The sequence below is a fragment of the Arachis stenosperma genome, chromosome 2 (genome assembly GCF_014773155.1).
Source record: "Arachis stenosperma cultivar V10309 chromosome 2, arast.V10309.gnm1.PFL2, whole genome shotgun sequence".
Classification (NCBI taxonomy): domain Eukaryota; kingdom Viridiplantae; phylum Streptophyta; class Magnoliopsida; order Fabales; family Fabaceae; genus Arachis; species Arachis stenosperma.
This window is the reverse complement of record NC_080378.1, coordinates 28,066,234-28,088,014: the sequence shown is the minus strand read 5'-3', so window position 1 is coordinate 28,088,014 and position 21,781 is coordinate 28,066,234. Positions and strand designations below refer to the sequence as shown.

General features: G+C 35.5%; 1 protein-coding gene and 1 non-coding gene across 2 annotated transcripts; one reads left to right on the top strand and one right to left on the bottom strand.

Moving 5' to 3' along the window:
• Positions 1 to 970: 970 nt before the first annotated feature.
• LOC130961463 (histone H4) lies at positions 971 to 1,745 on the bottom strand. Its single transcript, XM_057887373.1, has one exon. It carries the CDS (start codon positions 1,661 to 1,663, stop codon positions 1,352 to 1,354), a length of 312 nt encoding a protein of 103 aa, XP_057743356.1. The 5' UTR covers positions 1,664 to 1,745; the 3' UTR covers positions 971 to 1,351.
• Positions 1,746 to 9,780: 8,035 nt separating this feature from the next.
• On the top strand, positions 9,781 to 9,884 carry LOC130964639 (small nucleolar RNA R71). The gene has a single exon (XR_009080725.1). It is a non-coding gene; the product is annotated as a small nucleolar RNA R71 (small nucleolar RNA).
• Positions 9,885 to 21,781: the final 11,897 nt, after the last annotated feature.

Sequence of the window (21,781 nt, the reverse complement as noted above, 5' to 3'; positions counted from 1 at the left end):
TACAGTCAATATAAAAGATAAAATTATTAATGACATTATATAATTAAATACATGTATAAAACTATTTTATACTGACAATGCATCAAAATTAAATTCTAAATATAAACCATTAAATCTTTTATCAATCTAATCTAATACTTTAAATCATATAATGCCTCAAAAACACCCAAAATATTTAAGTTGATTTTAGATTCATCCTATTAGATAACAATAAAATATCCATCTCTATTATGGATAATTCCACCACAAGTTAGGTTTCGAGAATTAGTAATTGACCCATTAGAATTCAACTTGAAAAAAATTGGTCAACCAATTTTTATTTTTCGAAAATAACTTACAAAAATTAATTTTTAAAATATAAGATTTTAAAAATTGTAAGGTTTACAATTGATAAATAAAATTAAAAATAACTTTTAATAAATACAAACAAATATATTTAATAAAATAATTTTTAAAATTTAAAAATATTATAATAAATATTTTAATATAAAAATTAAATTTAAATATTAAATTTTTAATTTTAATAAATACAAACTAACTTTTAAAAATCATAAACACAAAAATATAAATCTTTTCATTTATCAAATACAAAATAAACTATTTATACTATTTTTTTAAATAATTTTATCAAACCAAATCTAAATATTTCCACCATATTTTTAACTGAATCTCATTAGAGTTGCTTTTTTATATCATACACATTCTCGCATACTAAGACTTAATTTGTTAAAATTTTACTTTTTAAAAATTATAATATCTATATTTAATAAATTAAATTAATATTAACTTTTAATAAATACAAATAATAACAAATATAGTTAGTAAAATAATTTTTAAAATTTAAAAGACTATAATAAATACTAATATAAAAATTAAATTTAAATATTAATTAATATATAAAATTATATTAAATTTTTAATTTTAAGTTACATACATTATTTCTCTTATTAAAAATCACCGCATTTCCATTTAGCTGAAGAAGATTGCAGGTAGTTGCAAAGAGGAAGGACCCGCCTATACCAAAATATAATTTGAACATACAAACCAGGATTTTAAAATCAACAAAACTAAACCGAAGACACTAGAAATCACTAATTGTAATACTAATAACCTTTAGATGGGACAAATTTAAATTCATTGCTAGTTAGTGCTAATATTTTGCATTCTGCACTCGAGGCTCTAATTGAACAAAGGCAGGCACCGCCCACTCAATTTGACCACAAAACAAATTATCCAAAAACAAAAACAAAAACAAAAACACTTCATCAAGATGATAAAATCCATAAAAACCTATAACACCGAATTCGTGAAACATTTACAAGCACGAGCAAATACTAAACCCTAAATAGAATCAACCACCGAAACCATAGAGAGTCCTTCCCTGCCTCTTGAGGGCATAAACAACATCCATGGCAGTAACGGTTTTGCGGCGAGCGTGCTCGGTGTAGGTAACGGCATCGCGAATGACGTTCTCCAAGAAGATCTTGAGGACGCCACGTGTCTCCTCATAGATGAGGCCACTGATTCTCTTGACGCCTCCCCTGCGAGCCAAACGGCGAATGGCGGGTTTCGTGATTCCCTGAATGTTATCACGAAGCACCTTTCTGTGCCTCTTCGCTCCCCCCTTTCCCAATCCCTTTCCTCCCTTTCCACGACCTGACATTTTCAAACACTAAAGAGAAAGAGATGTGCGGAGAAGCTTTTTCTGTTGAGATTTGATCTTGAATTTGATGTCGTTAGGACAGTACTTTAGTGGCTTTTATATTACTGGGTGTGTGTTTTGGGTTGCTATATAGGATGGGGAGTGTGGTATCTGGGTCGTTGATTGTGATAAAATGGACAGCTGAGATTGCGATTCTTGTTTTGTGGTTTTGAATGGTTTTGACCGTTGATTAATTTGGATCGACGGTAGGAGTATGCGAGTGATTTTTTTGCGGATTACTAACGTGGCACCTTTCTTCACGTGGTAAGTATTCCTTAGGTAGCTTTTGGTGCAGAGGCAGAGACGGAAAGACTGAGACTGAGAGACAGAGACTAAGAGACAGGAATTGAAATAAATCTCAGTATTCTGTTTGGTGAAAAATGAGAGACATGAATTAAAACAAGAATGAAACTCTAATTTAATTTGCACAAAGAGTAAAATTGGAATTAATTAATTGAAATGAAAGTATTTTAGGTATAAAATGTTATTAAAGTTTCAGTCTCCATCTTTAAAAACTTCAGTCCCCTGTGTCCCTACTTTTTGGAGGTACTGAAATACTGAAATTTTAGAGACAGAGACAGAAATTTTAGTACTAGTCTCTGAACTAACAAACACGATACTGAGTCTCAGTCTCTCAGTCTCTGTCTCAGTACCTCAAAACAAACGCTACCTTACTGTTTTTTCTCGTATGCTTCTTGGTTAGATTGAGGCCGTGGATAATCGAGGGACAAATTAAATAAATAAAGTGCAGCTCAAAATTATTTTATTATAATATTTTAAAATAATTATATTTTAATTTATATTTATTTTATAGAATAAATTTTTATAATGGTTTTCGAGATTCAAGTTATTATTTAATGTAGTTTTTAAAATCTCAATTGTACTATTGTAATTTTCCAGATACAGTTTTGGGTATCATAATAGTTCTTAGATATTTTTTCGGTGATGAGTCATTATCAAAACACTAATGTGATCTCATTTTGCCATGCTAGATAGTGCCAACAGCTAGTTAAACGGATACAATTTCAATTTATACTCAATGTGGTCCCTCCCTCTATATTTAATCCTAAATTCCCAAATGTTCAATAAGTTAATTTTTTCTTCTTCTTCATCGTTCTCTTTTCATTCTTCTTGTTCTTGTTATTCATGGAGCTGGAAGTGAATATCCATGATGGATGGTGGAAGCATTGGAGCTGGAAGCTCTATTAGTTCACCGTTCAATGCCCATCGAACGAGAACGCAAAGCAGGACCAGAAGATCTGACGTGCCGAAATGGTGCTGTTGCGGCTGCCGGCCAGTTCTCAGGTGGTTTGGGATATATTCAAATCCAAATAAATCATTTTTTTGTCGTCCCAATTATAATGTGAGTTATCAGTATTACTTGTGTTGTTATGATTGCTCCTACCTCACTATTCTTCTCTTGTTCTTCTTCCCTGAAGTTTGAGCATGTTATATGTTTGCTTAATTACAGACAAGTGGGAAGAGATAGTGTGAACTTTTTTTGTAGACAGATACTGGGCAGGATGAACCAATTGAAAAATCATAATCTTATGGAGATAATCATGAAGTAAAGATGAACTTTAATTAGAGGCTTGGGAGGTTAGAAGATGTTCGGAATAAAAAATTAGTTAACCAGTTGTTGGGATTAGTTGTGTCTGTATTGATAGTGTTAATGGCTATCATGTATTGTAAAGCATAAGTTAAAAGAGTTGGTGGTGTGTACCCTATATTCATTGAATGAACAATATATGAAAAAATGATAACATGATTATGGTATTAGAAACTGATGAATGGTGTTTGTTGATGGAATATAAATTTGGGTAACTCAATTAATGAAAACAGTAATATGCTAAAGAAGGCAGCATAAGTGATTGAAAACTAGCAAGCACTGTATTAAGATAATGGTTCAAACTTTAAAGATAAGTGTATTAAGATAATGGTTCAACTTAACACAGTCAGTTACATAACACAAAAGGCAGCCAACTAATATGAGCATGTTAAACATAGTTGCCTCAAAAGAGAAGGCTTTACAGCAAAACATAAAGGATTATTTTTTTCTTATGTAGTCTTTGTCTAGTGAAAAGTTTTAAACTCAAAACAGAAAGCCCTATACATATTAAGCTAAAGTCTTCAATTCTTCTTTCTTAGAGCCTTAAATCCTGGAGTTTGGATGAACTTCATGTAATTGGCAAGTCTTGTTGCAGTTCTTGAACTAGCACCCTACATAGGATTCACTGGGCCAGAAGTTACTAATGGTAAGGATCTTTTCCTTGGTGACAATTTTGAAGGCCTTTTCATTCCATGATCTTAGATAAAAAAAATTTGCATTACACATAAATGATGATTCACTTGAATCACAAAAAATTTAAGAAATGTAAATATTAAGCTACCTTTTGAGAATCTTCTACATTAGAAGCAGTTGGCTGAGATATATCTATCTCCACAGGTTGTGCATCAGAAGTGGCTGGTGTAATCTCAGTAGACTGCATACGAGGATTATTTTCTCCATCACGTTGGTCAGTGATAAACCCATATTTTATTATGTATATTATGCTCAATCTAAGTGATTTATTCAACCCTTCACATACTTATTCATAGAAATTGCATAAGTTTTGCTTTCCCTTCCCTATTATGTGATATATATGAAACACATGTTTTCTATGCTTTAAAAGTAATTATTTTAATTATCCTTTATTACCATTCGATACCGTGATTTGTGTGTTGAGTAATTTCATGTTTTATAGGGCAGGAATGATTTAAAGGATGGAAAGAAAACATATAAAAATGGAAGGAAAGCACAAATTGGAGTTTTGGAGAAACCGACAGTGACGCGTCCGCATAGACGACGCGAACGCATGGTTCGCACGAAAGAGAACCGACGCGAGCGCATGGATGAGGCGAACGCGTGACTTGCGAAATACAACTGACGCGGGCGCATGACTGACGCGACCGTGTGGAAGAGCAACACTCCAGATGACGCGACCGCGTGACCCACGCAGACGCGTGACGTGCGCGATCTGCAGAATTCGCAGAAGTCATCTTCAGCAATTTTTGGGCCCTTTTTGGCCCAGATCTAAGCCCAGAGAACACAGATTGAAGGATTATAAATGGAGGAATCCAACCATTCATAAGGTATATAGAGAATACACACTTTTTAGGATTTAGATGTAGTTTTTAGTGAGAGAGGTTCCCTCCTCTCTCTTAGGATTAGGATTAGGATTTTTAGAACTTAAGAATATTTTTATCTCATCTTTCTATCAGGTTCAATATCTTTTTATTTCGACTTCTCTTAATTGTTGATTATTGATGTTGCCTATTTGGCTTATGACTCTTCATGTTTGGATTTATTTTATTTTATTAATGCAATTGAGGTATTTTAGATTTATGATTTTTCATTTAGCTTTTTATATTCTTGGCTTTAATTGATTAATTGGTAACTCTTGAGTTGTCAAACTCATTGTTGACTGAAAATTGGAATTCTTCAAGAATTAACTCGAGTTCCAATAACTCTAGCCCTTTCCAAGGAAAGACTAGGACCTGAATAACCAAACTTATTCCATCCACTTGACTTACCTTCATAGTTAGAGGTTAACTTAGTGGGAGAAAAATCCAATTCTCATCAGAATTGATAAGGATACCTGGGATAGGACTTCCAGTTTTCATACATTGCCAAGAGTTTTATTAGTTATTAATTTATTAATTCTTGCAATCTATTTCTCTTGCTTAAAACCTTTTTCAAACCCAAACACTGTTTTTCCATAACCAATAATAAATCATACTTCCCTGCAATTCCTTGAGAAGACGACCCGAGGTTTGAATACTTCGGTTTATAAATTTATCGGGTTTTGTTACTTGTGACAACCAAAACGTTTGTATGAAGGGATTTTCTGTTGGTTTAGAATCCATACTCACAACGCGACTATATTTTTGTAAAATTCTTTACTAGCAAAAATTCTAACGTCAAAATGGCGCCGTTGCCGGGGAATTACAAACGTGTGCCTTATTATTGGTTATTGTAAATATTTTTCTTTTACTTGTTTATTTGTTTCTTCTCTTCCCTCCTCATTTCTGATAACTATTATGAATTCTCACCCCTCTCGCTTTGAGTTTAGTTCTAATTTTGTTGCAAGGAATGGAAGCTATAACAGGACTATGCATCAAGGTCTAAGCAATCAAAGATGGATGGAGCCACGAGGATCTGATCACCCCTTTAGGCAACAACATCCTCCTAGATATCATGGACAAAGACCATTTTACAATGCATGCCCAACTGATAGATTCGATGGACCACCTCGTAGCTACCAACAAGCCCCACCCTGTGCTCAGAGACCATCCTCTCAACATAACTTCGAACCACCACACGTACTCACACGCTTCTTTTCACCATTCACTACCATATGATCCTTATCTGCCCCAACGCCAATCCAATTACTCCCAAGAACCACCACTCCCCTATGCGCCATGTCCATATCCATCAAGCCAAGAATCACAGGTTCGCTTCGAAAAATCAGTAGACCAATTTAATGCAACCCTTCATCAATTATCTTCCAGACGTTCGGACACTCAACAGACTCCCATGGCTTCATGTGGAGAATCTAATGAAAAACGTAGCGTGAAGAAGACACTAGAAACTCCAGTGGACAACATAGAGCATAACTTCGTACTAGAACAAGTAGAGGACGCTGTCATTGTCGAAGAAGAAGAGTTGGTTGAAGATTTAGGAGATGCCGAACCGCCACCTAAATCTAGAGTTGTGGAGAATTCCGTCAAGGACGCTACAATTGATGCTAAGGAGGATAGTACACAACCCCCAAAGCATACCTTATGGAGAACTAGACGGAACTACCCGAGACACATGTTTCCTTGATGATGATGATCACAAGTCAAGTTCTCTTGGTATTGAACTTGCATCCGCAAGTGAATTCCTGGAGACAAAAGAATCTTTCCCAAGTGAATACGAGGATGATGCAGAGGTCGACTTTTCTCAACCTCCCAATTATGACTCAAGTGATGAGGAAGATATCAGTGACTTTGATCAAGACATGGTTGAATTGAAAGAAAATTGCCAAGAAGTGGAGGAATTCACAGAAGACCACAAGGGAGTAGAGCTTGTAGAACTACTGAAAACACTGATCCCAAGGCCACTACCACCCAACACAAACTTCAAGTGGGTAAAATCCTTGACCTTTATCTTCAATTTTCCACCTGAATATGGTTTGCTTGAGACAGATGGCCAGTGGTGGACGAAATTGTGATCATCAATGTTGTACTCTTTGTTGTTGTATGGAATAATTATAATGGCTCTTTGCTATGTGTGGACACAACTCCGTTCAACTAACCTGCAAGTGTACTGGGTCGTCCAAGTAATAAACCTTACGTGAGTAAGGGTCGATTCCATAGAGATTGTTGGTATGAAGCAAGCTATGGTCATCTTGTAAATCTCAGTCAGGCGGATAGTAATCGATTATGGATTTTCGAAATTTAATAATAAATAATAAACATAAAATAAAGATAAAGTTACTCATGTAATCCAACGATGGGGATTTCAGATAGGCGTATGGAGATGCTGTGCTCCTCCTGAATCTCTGCTTTCCTACTGCTTTTATCCAATTTTATCACTCCCTTCTATGGCAAGCTGTATGTAGGCCATCACCGTTGTCAATGGCTACATCCCATCCTCTCAGTGAAAAAGGTCCAAATGCTCTGTCACAGCACGGCTAATCATCTGTCGGTTCTCAATCAGGTTGGAATAGAATCCCTTAATTCTTTTGCGTCTGTCACTAACGCCCAGCCTTCAAGAGTTTGAAGCTCGTCACAGTCATTCAATCCCGGAATCCTACTCGGAATACCACAGACAAGGTTAGACTTTTCGGATTCCCATGAATGCCGCCATCAATTCTAGCTTATACAACGAAGATTCTGATTAAGGAATCCAAGAGATATGCGCCCGGTCTAAGGTAGAACGGAAGTGGTTGTCAATCACGCGCGTTCATAGGTGAGAATGATGATGAGTGTCACGGATCATCACATTCATCAAGTTGAAGTGCAACGAATATCTTAGAATAGGAATAATTCGAATTGGATAGAAAATAATAGTAATTGCATTGAAACTTGAGGTACAGCAGAGCTCCACACCCTTAATCTATGGTGTGTAGAAACTCCACCGTTGAAAATACATAAGTGAAAGGTTCAGGCATGGCCAAATGGCCAGCCCCCCAAAACGTGATCAATAGTCTCCTAAGATGAAGAATAAAACAAAACCGAGACCAAAGATGTCTAATACAATAGTAAATTATCCTATTTATACTAGACTAGCTACTAGGGTTTACAGGAGTAAGTAATTGATGCATAAATCCACTTCCGGGGTCCACTTGGTGTGTGTTTGGGCTGAGCTTGATCTATCCACGAGCTGAGGCTTCTTTTGGAGTTGAACGCCAAGTTGTAACGTATTTTGGGCGTTCAACTCCGGGTCGTGACGTGTTTCTGGCGTTTTACTCCAGACAGCAACATGGAACTGGCATTGAGCGCCAGTTTACATCGTCAATTCCCAAATAAAGTATGGACTATTATATATTGCTGGAAAGCGCTGGATGTCTACTTTCGAACGCTGTTGAGAGCGCGCCATTTAGAGTTTTGTAGCTCCAGAAAATTTATTTCGAGTGCAGGGAGGTTAGATTCCAACAGCATCAGCAGTCCTTTGTCAGCCTCCTATCAGAGTTTTGCTCAGGTCCCTCAATTTCAGCCAGAAATTACCTGAAATCACAGAAAAACACACAAACCCATAGTAAAGTCCAGAAATGTGAATTTAACATAAAAACTAATGAAAACATCCTTAAAAGTAGCTTGAACTTACTAAAAACTACCTAAAAACAATGCCAAAAAGTGTATAAATTATCCGCTCATCACAACACCAAACTTAAATTGTTGCTTGTCCCCAAGCAACTGAAAATCAAATAGGATAAAAAGAATTTTCTGAGGTAGAGTTTTCTGAATCCATGTATCTAGTTCACTAATGAGCAAGGGGGATTCACCTTCCCAAGTCTCATTGCCAAACAACTTGGCATTCAGCTTCATGATAGCTCCTAGATATTGAGCAACTTGCTCTCCAGTTACATCTTCATCCTCTTCTGAGGAAGAATAGTCTTCAGAGCTCATGAATGGCAGAAGGAGATTTAATGGAATCTCTATGGTCTCTATATGAGCCTCAGATTCCTTTAGGTCCTCAATGGGGGAACTCCTTCTTATTTGAGAGACGTCCTAGGAGGTCTTTTTCACTAGAATTTTCGTCCTTCTCCTCCCTTGTGCATTCGGCCATATTGATTACTTCAATGGCCTTGCACTCTCCTTTTGGATTCTCTTCTGTATTGCTTGGGAGAATACTGGGAGGAGTTTCAATGACTTTCTTACTCAGCTGGCCCACTTGTGCCTCCAGATTTCTAATGGAGGACCTTGTTTCACTCATGAAACTTAAAGTGGCTTTTGATAGATCAGAGACTAAGTTTGCTAAATTAGAGGGGCTCTGTTCAGAATTTTCTGTCTATTGCTGAGAAGAAGATGGAAAAGGCTTGTTATTACTGAGCCTATTTCTTCCACCATTATTAAAGCCTTGTTGAGGCTTTTGTTGATCCTTCCATGAGAAATTTGGATGATTTCTCCATGATGAGTTATAGGTGTTTCCATAAGGTTCACCCATGTAATTAACCTCTGCCATTGCACGGTTCTCAGTATCATAAGCTTCTTCAGAAGCTGCCTCTTTAGTACTGTTGGATGCATTTTGCCATCCATTCAGACTTTGAGAGATCATGTTGACTTGCTGAGTCAACACTTTGTTCTGAGCCAATATGGCATTCAGAGCATCAATTTCAAGAAATTTCTTCCTCTGAGGCGTCCCACTATTCACAGAATTCCTCTTAGAAATGTACATGAATTGGTTATTTGCAACCATGTCAATAAGTTCTTGAGCCTCTTCAGGTGTTTTCTTTAGGTGAATAGATCCACCTGCGGAATGGTCCAATGACATTTTGGAAAACTCAGATAGACCATAATAGAATATATCTAATATGGTCCATTCTGAAAACATGTCAGAAGGACACTTTTTGGTCATCTGCTTGTATCTTTCCCAAGCTTCATAGAGGAATTCACCATCTTTTTGCTTGAAGGTCTGAACATCCACTCTAAGCTTGCTCAGCTTTTGAGGAGGAAAGAATTTATCCAAGAAGGCCGTGACCAGCTTATCCCAGGAGTCCAGGCTATCCTTAGGTTGTGAGTCCAACCATGTTCTAGCTCTGTCTCTTACAGCAAAAGGGAAAAGCATGAGCCTGTAGACTTCAGGATCTACTCCATTCGTCTTAACAGTCTCACAAATCTGCAAGAACTCAGTTAAAAACTGGTAAGGATCTTCAGATGGAAGTCCATGAAACTTGCAGTTCTGTTGCATTAAAGCAACTAATTGAGGTTTCAGCTCAAAATTGTTTGCTCCAATGGCTGGAATAGAGATGCTTCTTCCATCAAATTTGGACGTTGGTTTTGTGAAGTCACCAAGCATCCTCCTTGCATTATTGTTGTTGGGTTCGGCTGCCATCTCCTTCTCTTGTTCGAAAATTTCAGAAAGGTTGCCTCTGGATTGTTGTAGTTTAGCTTCTCTTAGTTTCCTCTTCAGAGTCCTTTCAGGTTCTGGATCAGCTTCAACAAGAGTGTCTTTTTTCTTGTTCCTGCTCATATAGGGAAGAAGAGAACAAGAAAAGAAAGAGGAATCCTCTATGTCAAAGTATAGAGATTCCTTTATGTTACTAGAAGAAGAAAGGGCAGAGTAGTGAAGAAGAATGAGTAAGGATACAGGTGGTGATCTGAGATGAAGAGAGATGAAGAGAAGTGTTAGTGAATAAATAAATAAATAGATAGAAGGAGAGATAGAGAATTTCGAAAATAATTTTGAAAAAGTGGTTAGTGATTTTCGAAAATTAAAGATAAGATATGATTAAAATTAGAATTTAAACAATTAAAAAGAATTTTTGAAAAAGAGGGAGGTATTTTCGAAAATTAGAGAGGGAAAAGTAGTTAGGTGGTTTTGAAAAAGATAAGAAACAAACAAAAAGTCAAATAGTTAGTTTAAAAAGATATTAAAGTCAAATTTGAAAAAGATAAGAAGATAAGTTTAGATAAGATATTTTGAAATCAAAATTTGAAAAAGATAAAATTTTGAAAGAGATATGATAAAAAGATAAGATAAAAAGATAAGATATATGATTAAAAAGATGAAAAAGATATTTTGAAAAAGATTTGATTTTAAAATTAAAATTAATTACTTGACTAACAAGAAACTAAAAGATAAGATTCTAGAATTTAAAGATTGAACATTTCTTAACAAGAAAGTAACAAACTTCAAATTTTTGAATCAATCACATTAATTGTTAGTAAATTTTCGAAAATTAAAGATAAAATTAAGAAAAATATTTTGAAAAATATTTTAAAGAATATTTTTGAAAATTTTCGAAAAACAAAGATAAAATTGAAAAGATATGATTTTTGAAAAAGATTTTGAAAAGATAAGATTTTTAGAATTGAAAATTTGACTTGACTTGTAAGAAACAACTAATTTTTAAAAATTTTTGACCAAGTCAACTCAAATTTTCGAAATGTTGGAGAGAAATAACGAAAAGATATTTTTTTGATTTTTAAAATTTTAATGATGAGAGAGAAAAACATAAAAATGACCCAAAACATGAAAATCTTGGATCAAAACACATGATGCATGCAAGAACACTATGAATGTCAAGATGAACACCAAGAACACTTTGAAGATCATGATGAACATCAAGAACATAATTTTGAAAAAAATTTTGATGCCAAGAAAACATGCAAGATACCAAACTTAGAAATCCTTAATGCATGGACTCTAACAAACGAAAAATGCATATGAAAAACAACAAACAACACAAAATAAGAAAACATCAAGATCAAACAAGAAGACTTACCAAGAACAACTTGAAGATCATAAAAAACACTATGAATGCATGAATTTTCGAAAAATGCAAGAAATATATTTTTAAAACATGCAATTGACACCAAACTTAAAATGTGACTCAAGACTCAAACAAGAAACACAAAATATTTATTTTTTTTGTTTTTATGATTTTCTAATTTTTTTGTATTTTTATTATTTTTTTGAAAATATTCTTTTGGAAAAACGAAAAATAAAGAAAACTTTTTTGAAAAGAAAATAAAAAGAAAATTACCTAATCTGAGCAACAAGACAAACCGTTAGTTGTCCATACTCGAACAATCCCCGGCAACGGCGCCAAAAACTTGGTGGACGAAATTGTGATCATCAATGTTGTACTCTTTGTTGTTGTATGGAATAATTATAATGGCTCTTTGCTATGTGTGGACACAACTCCGTTCAACTAACCAGCAAGTGTACTGGGTCGTCCAAGTAATAAACCTTACGTGAGTAAGGGTCGATTCCATAGAGATTGTTGGTATGAAGCAAGCTATGGTCATCTTGTAAATCTCAGTCAGGCGGATAGTAATCGATTATGGATTTTCGAAATTTAATAATAAATAATAAATATAAAATAAAGATAAAGTTACTCATGTAATCCAATGTTGGGGATTTCAGATATGCGTATGGAGATGCTGTGCTCCTCCTGAATCTTTGCTTTCCTACTGCTTTTATCCAATTTTATCACTCCCTTCTATGGCAAGCTGTATGTAGGCCATCACTGTTGTCAATGGCTACATCCCATCCTCTCAGTGAAAAAGGTCCAAATGCTCTGTCATAGCACGGCTAATCATCTGTCGGTTCTCAATCAGGTTGGAATAGAATCCCTTGATTCTTTTGCGTCTGTTACTAACGCCCAGCCTTCAGGAGTTTGAAGCTCGTCACAGTCATTCAATCCCGGAATCCTACTCGGAATACCACAGACAAGGTTAGACTTTCTGGATTCCCATGAATGCCGCCATCAATTCTAGCTTATACCACGAAGATTCTGATTAAGGAATCCAAGAGATATGCGCCCGGTCTAAGGTAGAACGGAAGTGGTTGTCAATCACGCGCGTTCATAGGTGAAAATGATGATGAGTGTCACGGATCATCACATTCATCAAGTTGAAGTGCAACGAATATCTTAGAATAGGAATAATTCGAATTGGATAGAAAATAATAGTAATTGCATTGAAACTTGAGGTACAGCAGAGCTCCACACCCTTAATCTATGGTGTGTAGAAACTCCACCGTTGAAAATACATAAGTGAAAGGTTCAGGCATGGCCGAATGGCCAGCCCCTTAAAACGTGATCAATAGTCTCCTAAGATGAAGAATAAAACAAGACCGAGACCAAAGATGTCTAATACAATAGTAAATTATCCTATTTATACTAGACTAGCTACTAGGGTTTACAGGAGTAAGTAATTGATGCATAAATCCACTTCCGGGGCCCACTTGGTGTGTGTTTGGGCTGAGCTTGATCTATCCACGAGCTGAGGCTTCTTTTGGAGTTGAACGCCAAGTTGTAATGTGTTTTGGGCGTTCAACTCCGGGTCGTGACGTGTTTCTGGCGTTTTACTCCAGACAGCAACATGGAACTGGCATTGAGCACCAGTTTACGTCATCAATTCCCAAATAAAGTATGAACTATTATATATTGCTAGAAAGCTCTAGATGTCTACTTTCCAACGCCGTTGAGAGCGCGCCATTTAGAGTTCTATAGCTCCAGAAAATTCATTTCGAGTGCAGGGAGGTTAGATTCCAACAGCATCAGCAGTCCTTTGTCAGCCTCCTATCAGAGTTTTGCTCAGGTCCCTCAATTTCAGCCAGAAATTACCTGAAATCACAGAAAAACACACAAACTCATAGTAAAGTCCAGAAATGTGAATTTAACATAAAAACTAATGAAAACATCCCTAAAAGTAGCTTGAACTTACTAAAAACTACCTAAAAACAATGCCAAAAAGCGTATAAATTATCCGCTCATCAGCCAGCTTAGAGCTCTTTGCGGCTTTAAGAGAAAAAGGGAAATGACTCACACTCAGCGCTGGTATGCAAGATTCAATGAGGTTTCGCACTTCAGTTTGAGGTGCAGGAATTGGTGTCAAGCTCAATTGGAAGGATCTCGGAAGCTGTTTGGTCACTGCAGTGAGAATTCACATTACTTATCACCTGGCTGGAAAAATGCAGATCAAGACAAAGACGGGTGTACAAGTAGAGTTTGGGATCCTGGAATCTATTCTACCATTCAACACTCCGGGAGCCTGCAAGCATGTTTGAACTCACACAAAGGCTTTATGTACTTTGTTTGGGACCCCGGAGGATGCTAGCATTCCAAACACTGGTGGAGATTTCTGGACGAATTCAAGCACAAGCCACCATAGCAGGAAGCTCATCAAATGTCCAACTTAAGGACTTTAACTAAAAGTGCTAGGTGGGAGACAACCCACCATGGTATGATCCTTCCCCCTCTATTTTGCTCTGTTTTTGAATTTTGTTTGAACCTGAAGTTTTTGCATGACATTCACTGTATTTTGCATTCTGCATACTGCATAAAAAAAAGAAAAAAAAGAAAAAGAGAGCACGCGACGCGACAGCGTCGCTGACGCGTCCGCGTCGCAAGGGCATTAAAATAATAGGAAAGTGAACAGAGAGTCACGCTGAAGCAAGGCTGGAGGCGTGCCTTTAACACAATTGTTCCACGCAATCGCGTTCCCCACGAAATCACGTCAATCTCAAAAAAGGCCTCCTACGCGTCCGCGTCACCCACGCTGTAACACCCTCACTATCAGTAGTCACGCTTTCGGCTGCGCCACTCTGATAGCAAGAAGTATTACGACTACTTTACATACTAAATAATAAAATAGGAGCCTGTGACTCGACATTGTATCGCTGATTTCTTTGAAAACTAAAAATAAATATTTTATCTTAAGAAAAATACAAGCAGGCATAGATTCATATATAAGACTCCTTACATAATAACTTTATATTATACATATAAAACATACAATTCCTATCCCTCTTACAAAATTGTAATAACAAAGACGAGGGAAGAAAAATAATCTAATGAATACAACAACATATAAGCCAAATGCAGTGTAACTCTTCATAACGCTTCTTCCGGTTCCTGAAAAGGTAAAGCTGTAGGGGGGTGAGAACCTAACCACACGGTCTCACCACTGAGTTTCAAAGTTGTTATAAGAAGATATTTAATAAAAAAAAACTGTTTTCAAACTCAGTGATTATCATTGCCTTATGAATCTTTTAAAAACCAGTAGGTAATCGTTCAAAACATTTTCAAAGAAACGTTTAATCTATCAAAAATCCGAAACCTTTGCTTTCTTATATGAAAAATCTCAATCAGAAATCAACCACGCAATCAGACAACACAATCATTAATTCAGCACCAAAGTCCATTCTCAAATGTAGCACGCCAGGACAATCACAGGCAAAACAGACAAGGAAAGCACAAGTAGGTAGCAGTTACAGCAAATAGTTCAAGTAGCAGTTAAGAACAGTTTAGCAATTAGGCAAACCAAAACAAGTTCAAACCCAAGCAAAGCATACAAATGCATATGATGCATGCTTGTCCTATGGCTGATGAGGCTCATCTGTCGGTTATCCAGCCAACCCGACAAGTCTGAATTGTCCTTAGACTGTCCCCCGACGTGCATCCCCAAGAGTCTATGCATAGCTTTATCTCAAATAATCAATATTGCTCAATGGGGGTAACATTCCCGGGAATTTATATAGTGCCCGGTCACACTTACGTCGTAGGGTCAACAGAGTATCGAGTTCTCAACCTGGTACACGTGGTGGCAAGCCACGGCACTTAATCCAGGGAACCTCGTATCTCAGATATTTCAAATTCATAAGTCAATGAATAATTCAAAGATCATATCTCAACATTCTCAACATCATAATCATTCATTAATCCAAATTTCATTTCCAAGTTCATTTCAAAGCCATATTTCAAATAAAATCCTCATCCTCCTCTTTTTCATTCTCTTCGTTAACAATCTCAATTCCAAAACAAAATTCTTTCTTTGATAGGCAAATCAATCTTAAAACGTATAATGCTTAAAAACAAATCTTTTTAATTTGTTACTTTAAATAAAACTTCTAATTTTATAAAATTTCGACAACATCCCCTCTAAAACTCGGACACTGCCACCCTTTTCGGGTCACATCCAAACATTTCTCAAACCTTTTCTCAACCATATCCAAATCTCAAACATTTTCCAGAATTGAACCAGTTCCAATGTCAAATTATTTTCAAACCAACCAACTCTAACAATAAAACTCTTTTTAAAATCAAATCAGCTCAAATATTAAATCATTCATAAAATCAAACCAACTCACAATCAAACCGCTCCCAGAATCAATTTATTTTCATATCTCAAATTATTTCCAAAATCGTTTCATTTATATATTACTAAGTAAACTCCAAAACCAAAAAAATCCACCTTCCTTAATAATCAAGTAAATGACATTCCAAACCGGTTTTTATCCACAACCACACACCACTCACGCAATCAAGCGCCCAATAACTCAGTCCAACAAACCATCACATCCATAAGACAAATATAATCACAAAAGTAAATCTCTTTACATCAATATCTATTTATCACAACTCTGTAATATAAAATAGATTTTAAGAAAACCCCTACCTCAATTATTCACAATCCGCATAATTAAACGCGTAGAATCTCTTTTTCCCCCGGCTCATCATAGCGGCAGCCACAACCGCGGCTCCAAACCACTTTTGCAGCAACCATAGTTACTCTAATCGCAACAAGAAATAACCGAAACTCAATCAAATAGCAAATAGCATTGCAAAATCCTCAATAAACTATAACGAATCGCTAACCGCGAGAGTTCCAAAACAAGAAAAACTCACCGAATCAAGAGGGAAATAAAAGTTGGAGCTGTTACAAATCCAATGGCCAACACCGGCAAGAACGGGACTTGACAGAAATAATGGAAAGTGAAGGTGATGCAAAATAGCTATGGTGGTCAATCCAATCAGCACCGAGAGCGGCGTCAGTAATTCCAACAACAGTGACCATGGTTACAGCAAAATAGAGAATTCAAACTCGATGGGATCGAAACAGAAATGAATTCAATGGAACTGGAAACAAAGACCGCTTACGATAAAAGAACGAAGCAGCAGCAATAGGAGAGGCAGCACCCGTCTCTCCAGTCCGTGATTTCGGCAACCAGAGACACGGCGGTTGTTCCCCAGTAACACTCGACGACGGCGGCTGAAGCTTCTTCGATGGTGACTAAAACCAACACACAGAGACAATAAGGTTTTTAGAATCTTAAACGAAGGTAAACCAAACTCAAAAACCCTTACCGATGGTGAATCTCAGTGGCGGCAGCGGGGCTTCTCGGCGGCAGAGGCACGGCGGTGGCTGAGCACGGGTCTCCCCTCTCTCCTCTGCTCCCGAGCTCTCTCTCTCTCTCTCTCTCTCTCTCTCTCTTTCCCTGTTCACGAACGGCAACGGCGCGGGCTGGAGGTGACGGCACGAACGGCGGCAACAGAACTGGAAGCTCCTACGACGCAACGGCGCGGTGGCGACGCAGCAGTGACGAGCTTCAGCACCGGCGAATTGCTGGCGACGGCAGTCTAGCAGTGGCGAACGACTTCTCTGCTCCCCTCAACTCCGTGCTCGCTCTCTCAGATCTCCCTCCCGACGGCACAGCGACGGCGACGGTGGCAGTGATGCCCACCGGCGCCGTCTCCCTCTCTTCTCCCCACTCCCTTTCTTCTCTTCCTTCGGTCCCCCATCTCTCTTTCCTTCTTTCTCTTTTCTTTCTTATGTGAATATGCTGCATGGCTTAGGGAAGTAAAGGGGGGTTCGGTGAATGAGGAGGTAAGGCGGCTGGGTTTTGGGGAAATTAGGGTTAGGGTGATGTTTTGGGAATTTAGGATTTTGGTAAAAATTAGGTATAGGGATAGTTTGGTAATTTTAATAAAATTGGAGTATAAAGTATTAATATTTGGAAAACTAATTTAATCTCTAAATTTACTTTAAAATATTATTTGTGGTATAAAAATACTAATTGATTCTCAATAAATTACTCTAATTGAGAATACATGGTAATATAATTCATTTTCTTTATCTTTAACTTAAAGTGCTAAATGATATAAATACAATTAATCTAAAATCGAATCATATAAAATTCTTATTCTTTTACAACTATTAAGCTATATAATTTAAATATAGAAAATTATTCAATAACTATGAAATTAAGTAAAATTTCTAATTAATTATCAAACCTGATTTAATTAGCTTTAATAAAATCATTTCTAAAAATAAAATTTCTAATGAATAAATGAATTTAAATTAATTTATAATAAGATTTATTTAAAAAATTATGGGTCTTACATCCTACCCACCTTATAAAAATTTTCGTCCTCGAAAATTAAAGTAATATACAAGGTAATACATAGTCTTTGTACTCTACTTTTTAAGCACTTTATAGAAAAGTATGAAATCTTAGTATGCATATATAAATGTTCAAAACTTTACAAAAGTTTGGAGGAACAAAATAGGGTGCAAATCAAGATAAATGTTCACAAAATAAAACAGTAACTAGTGTGGTAAAGGGGCTACAAAACAGGCTGGTATAAAATAACAGATACAATACTCGCTCACAAATCTCTTACCCATTCCAGAATTTTAACTCCTCAACTCCTTCAATCATTTCACAACTCCATAACCCGTTACAATCCTAACATCCGTAAACTTTTACGAGGAACAAACTGCCATACTTCTTACAACATTGCATACTTACCAATCCATCTTTTATGTTTACGAACAGCATTTTTAAAGTTTCGTTTGCTACCCCTAAAAGTCGTACGTAATTCTAAGGCAATCCTCGAATTTATTTCAAAGAACACAAGACCTTGGAAAAAGATAAGCGACAAAATCCGCCAAGCTTGAAAGGATTCTTGAAACCACAAGTAATCAGGAATGCATAAGGAATGAAGAGTGTCAGACAGAAAATTAGTTTGGGCAATTCTCAAGAATGATTCCCGAATCAACAAAATCCGATAGGAATAACAAAAGAAAAAGCAATGCAGTAGTTTAAAACAAAATTAAATTGAATCAAGGAATACGAGGTTTACAGAAAAAGAATGTTTAAGACCAAAGACAAAGCCCATAAGTTTCGTGTAGAATTAAGAACACTTTCAACTAAATTGCTCATAGAGAATGAAAAACATTTTAAAAACTATTTCACGTTTTTAAAGGAAAAGTGCGCATCAAACATTTTGTAAAAAAAATAAAATAAAAGTATATTTGTGGTATTACGATAATACAATTCCACGTTGAAATAGGTTATGTAGAGTTTTAAAACAAAATGAATACCGATTTGGCTAAGAACAAAAATATTCCCTCAAATATTTGAGAAAAATAATTAGGTGCACCACTTAACCAAAAATAGGCATAAAGCTCGGAAGGAAATCAAATTGCCTTTTGTTAAAATAAGTTACAAGTTAAAGACAAAATAGGTGAGGTTTAAAAAGGAAAAGTCAATTGGGTTAAGGCCAAAACAATTTTCCGAAAATCTTAATAGATATTTAGGTATTTAGTCAAATAAAGGTATATAGTGAAATTGTGGCAAGGTTATAAGAAAATCAAACGTTTGTTTAAAAATTCTCAAGGTTTATATTCAATCATGTATAAAAATTATAGCAAATATGGAAAAGGAAGAAGTTAAATTTTATTTAGAAAAGAATTCCGAAGTAAAAATTTGCTTATAAGTCAATTTCAAAACTTCATTTAAAACAGTGCATGACAATTCCAAAATAACTTTGTCAATTTAAAGAATAACTATGGATGTGATTCAAACGAGAAAAATTGATTTAACTTTCTTAAGAAGAGAATCCAAAACTTGTTTTAAAAGTTAATATCAAAACGAAATTGCCATCACATAAGAACATTCAAGAATGTTAAGATGTACCTAAAAATGAATCAGGCCATATGAAAAAGGATCTTAAATCAAGGAAATTCAAACAAGATCAACTAAGCATAAGACATCGGACAAGCTTCCAACCGAGCTACTGAAAACTTAAACCTCCTCTTCCACCAGTCATTCCTTAAAAAGCTAACACATCGATTTTCATCTCTAAGGACCACGTGTGACACTGAGATAAGTACAAGTACGTTCAAAGAGATACAATTCGCAGGAAGAGAAGAATAAGCGACAAAATTATGTTTCTCATAAATTTGGAAGGAGGTGTAAGATTGCAACTAAGCAATGATGTACAGGCACGAGAAAATGTTTTGGAAAGAGTCATTTCGCACCATAACAAGAAATATTTAATTTAGGAATTCTAAAAGGTATAAGAAAAGGGTAGTAATAAATTTAGATCAATATAAACTAAAACCAAATCAGAGGAGCACAAAGTTCACAAGAATATGAAGGAATGGTTCAAATCACCGACAAATAAGAATGATCAAAAGTCATGAAGTATTCCGGAAGGAAGAATCAAAATGTAAACAGGAAAGAATTTTGATTTCAAAGAACTCCAATAGAAACTATAGAGGAAAACAGGGCAATTGCTTTACAAAATTCCAGAAAATCCTCAAAACGTAAATATTATGTTATATTAAAACAAATTCAAGTCGAACTAAATTATGCAATATTTGTGAAATGAAAATAAGTTAAGCTAAGGATAAAATGTTTTTCTCGACAATCTTGAAGAGTACCTAACATAATCAATTAAGAATTTACATAAAAACAAAGTGAGGTTGGTAGGAAATCAAGTTGTTTTTCGTTAAGACTACTTCTAAGGTAAAGACAAAATATATGAAATTTTAAAAGATGAAATTTAATTGGACTAAGGATCAAAAGTAGTTCCTCAAAAATCTCAAAAGATATTCAAACATTTAGTCAATTAGGAGTATATGTTGAAATCACAGTAAAATTGAAAGGAATTTCGAATTTTGTTTAAAAAGAAAAATTTGAGATATGATTTCAAAAGTACATATAATCAGAGACATGCCCAATTCAAAATATTTTTATCAAATTTAAAGAATAATTTTAGGTACAATTAAGTAAGAAATGATTAAGTTGAAATTTCTTCTAAGAGAATCGAAAATTTTTTTTTCTTAAGTTTAAAACTAAAATTTCAAGTGCCCCCCCTTTTTTTTTTTAAACAATTTCAGATTTACATAAAAGACTACATGAATCAAAAAGAGTTTGAAAAGACAAACAAATCCTCCAAAGAATTTAAGTAAACGTAAGCAGTTAGGATTAAACGAGAATGCATTTCAGCAAGAGGTAAAGTTGAAAAATAATCAAACAACTTTTCAGAAAGAAATCTCAAATAAGGATTTTAAGGCACACTATAAAAGAACAAATTACAAGTCATTAGTAAAATTTTCGAGACATATAGAAGAGTATCCTCCAGAATTAATTCCTAACGTCCGCAAGCAGCGCGATAAGCATTACCTATTACTTATCAATTCTAATTCGCCCATAGTAACCTATTAACTTCCCCGTTCACATAGCCATCAACATTAAGTTGGCCAGACTTAACATCAACAAATATGCAACGATAAGCTAACAGTGTTAATTAATAGGCAGTCATGTACATAAAATTCTAATTCTTGTTACTTGGACAAGTCCTACAACATGATAGACACTCAGAGAATGCAATGAAGCGTAGTTAGTCCATTCCCAAGGCTCTAATTAGGATGAACTGCTCTGATACCATAATGTAACACCCTCACTATCAGTAGTCACGCTTCCGGCTGCGCCACTCTGATAGCAAGAAGTATTACGACTACTTTACATACTAAATAATAAAATAGGAGCCTGTGACTCGACATTGTATCGCTGATTTCTTTGAAAACTAAAAATAAATATTTTATCTTAAGAAAAATACAAGCAGGCATAGATTCATATATAAGACTCCTTACATAATAACTTTATATTATACATATAAAACATACAATTCCTATCCCTCTTACAAAATTGTAATAACAAAGACGAGGGAAGAAAAATAATCTAATGAATACAACAACATATAAGCCAAATGCAGTGTAACTCTTCATAACGCTTCTTCCGGTTCCTGA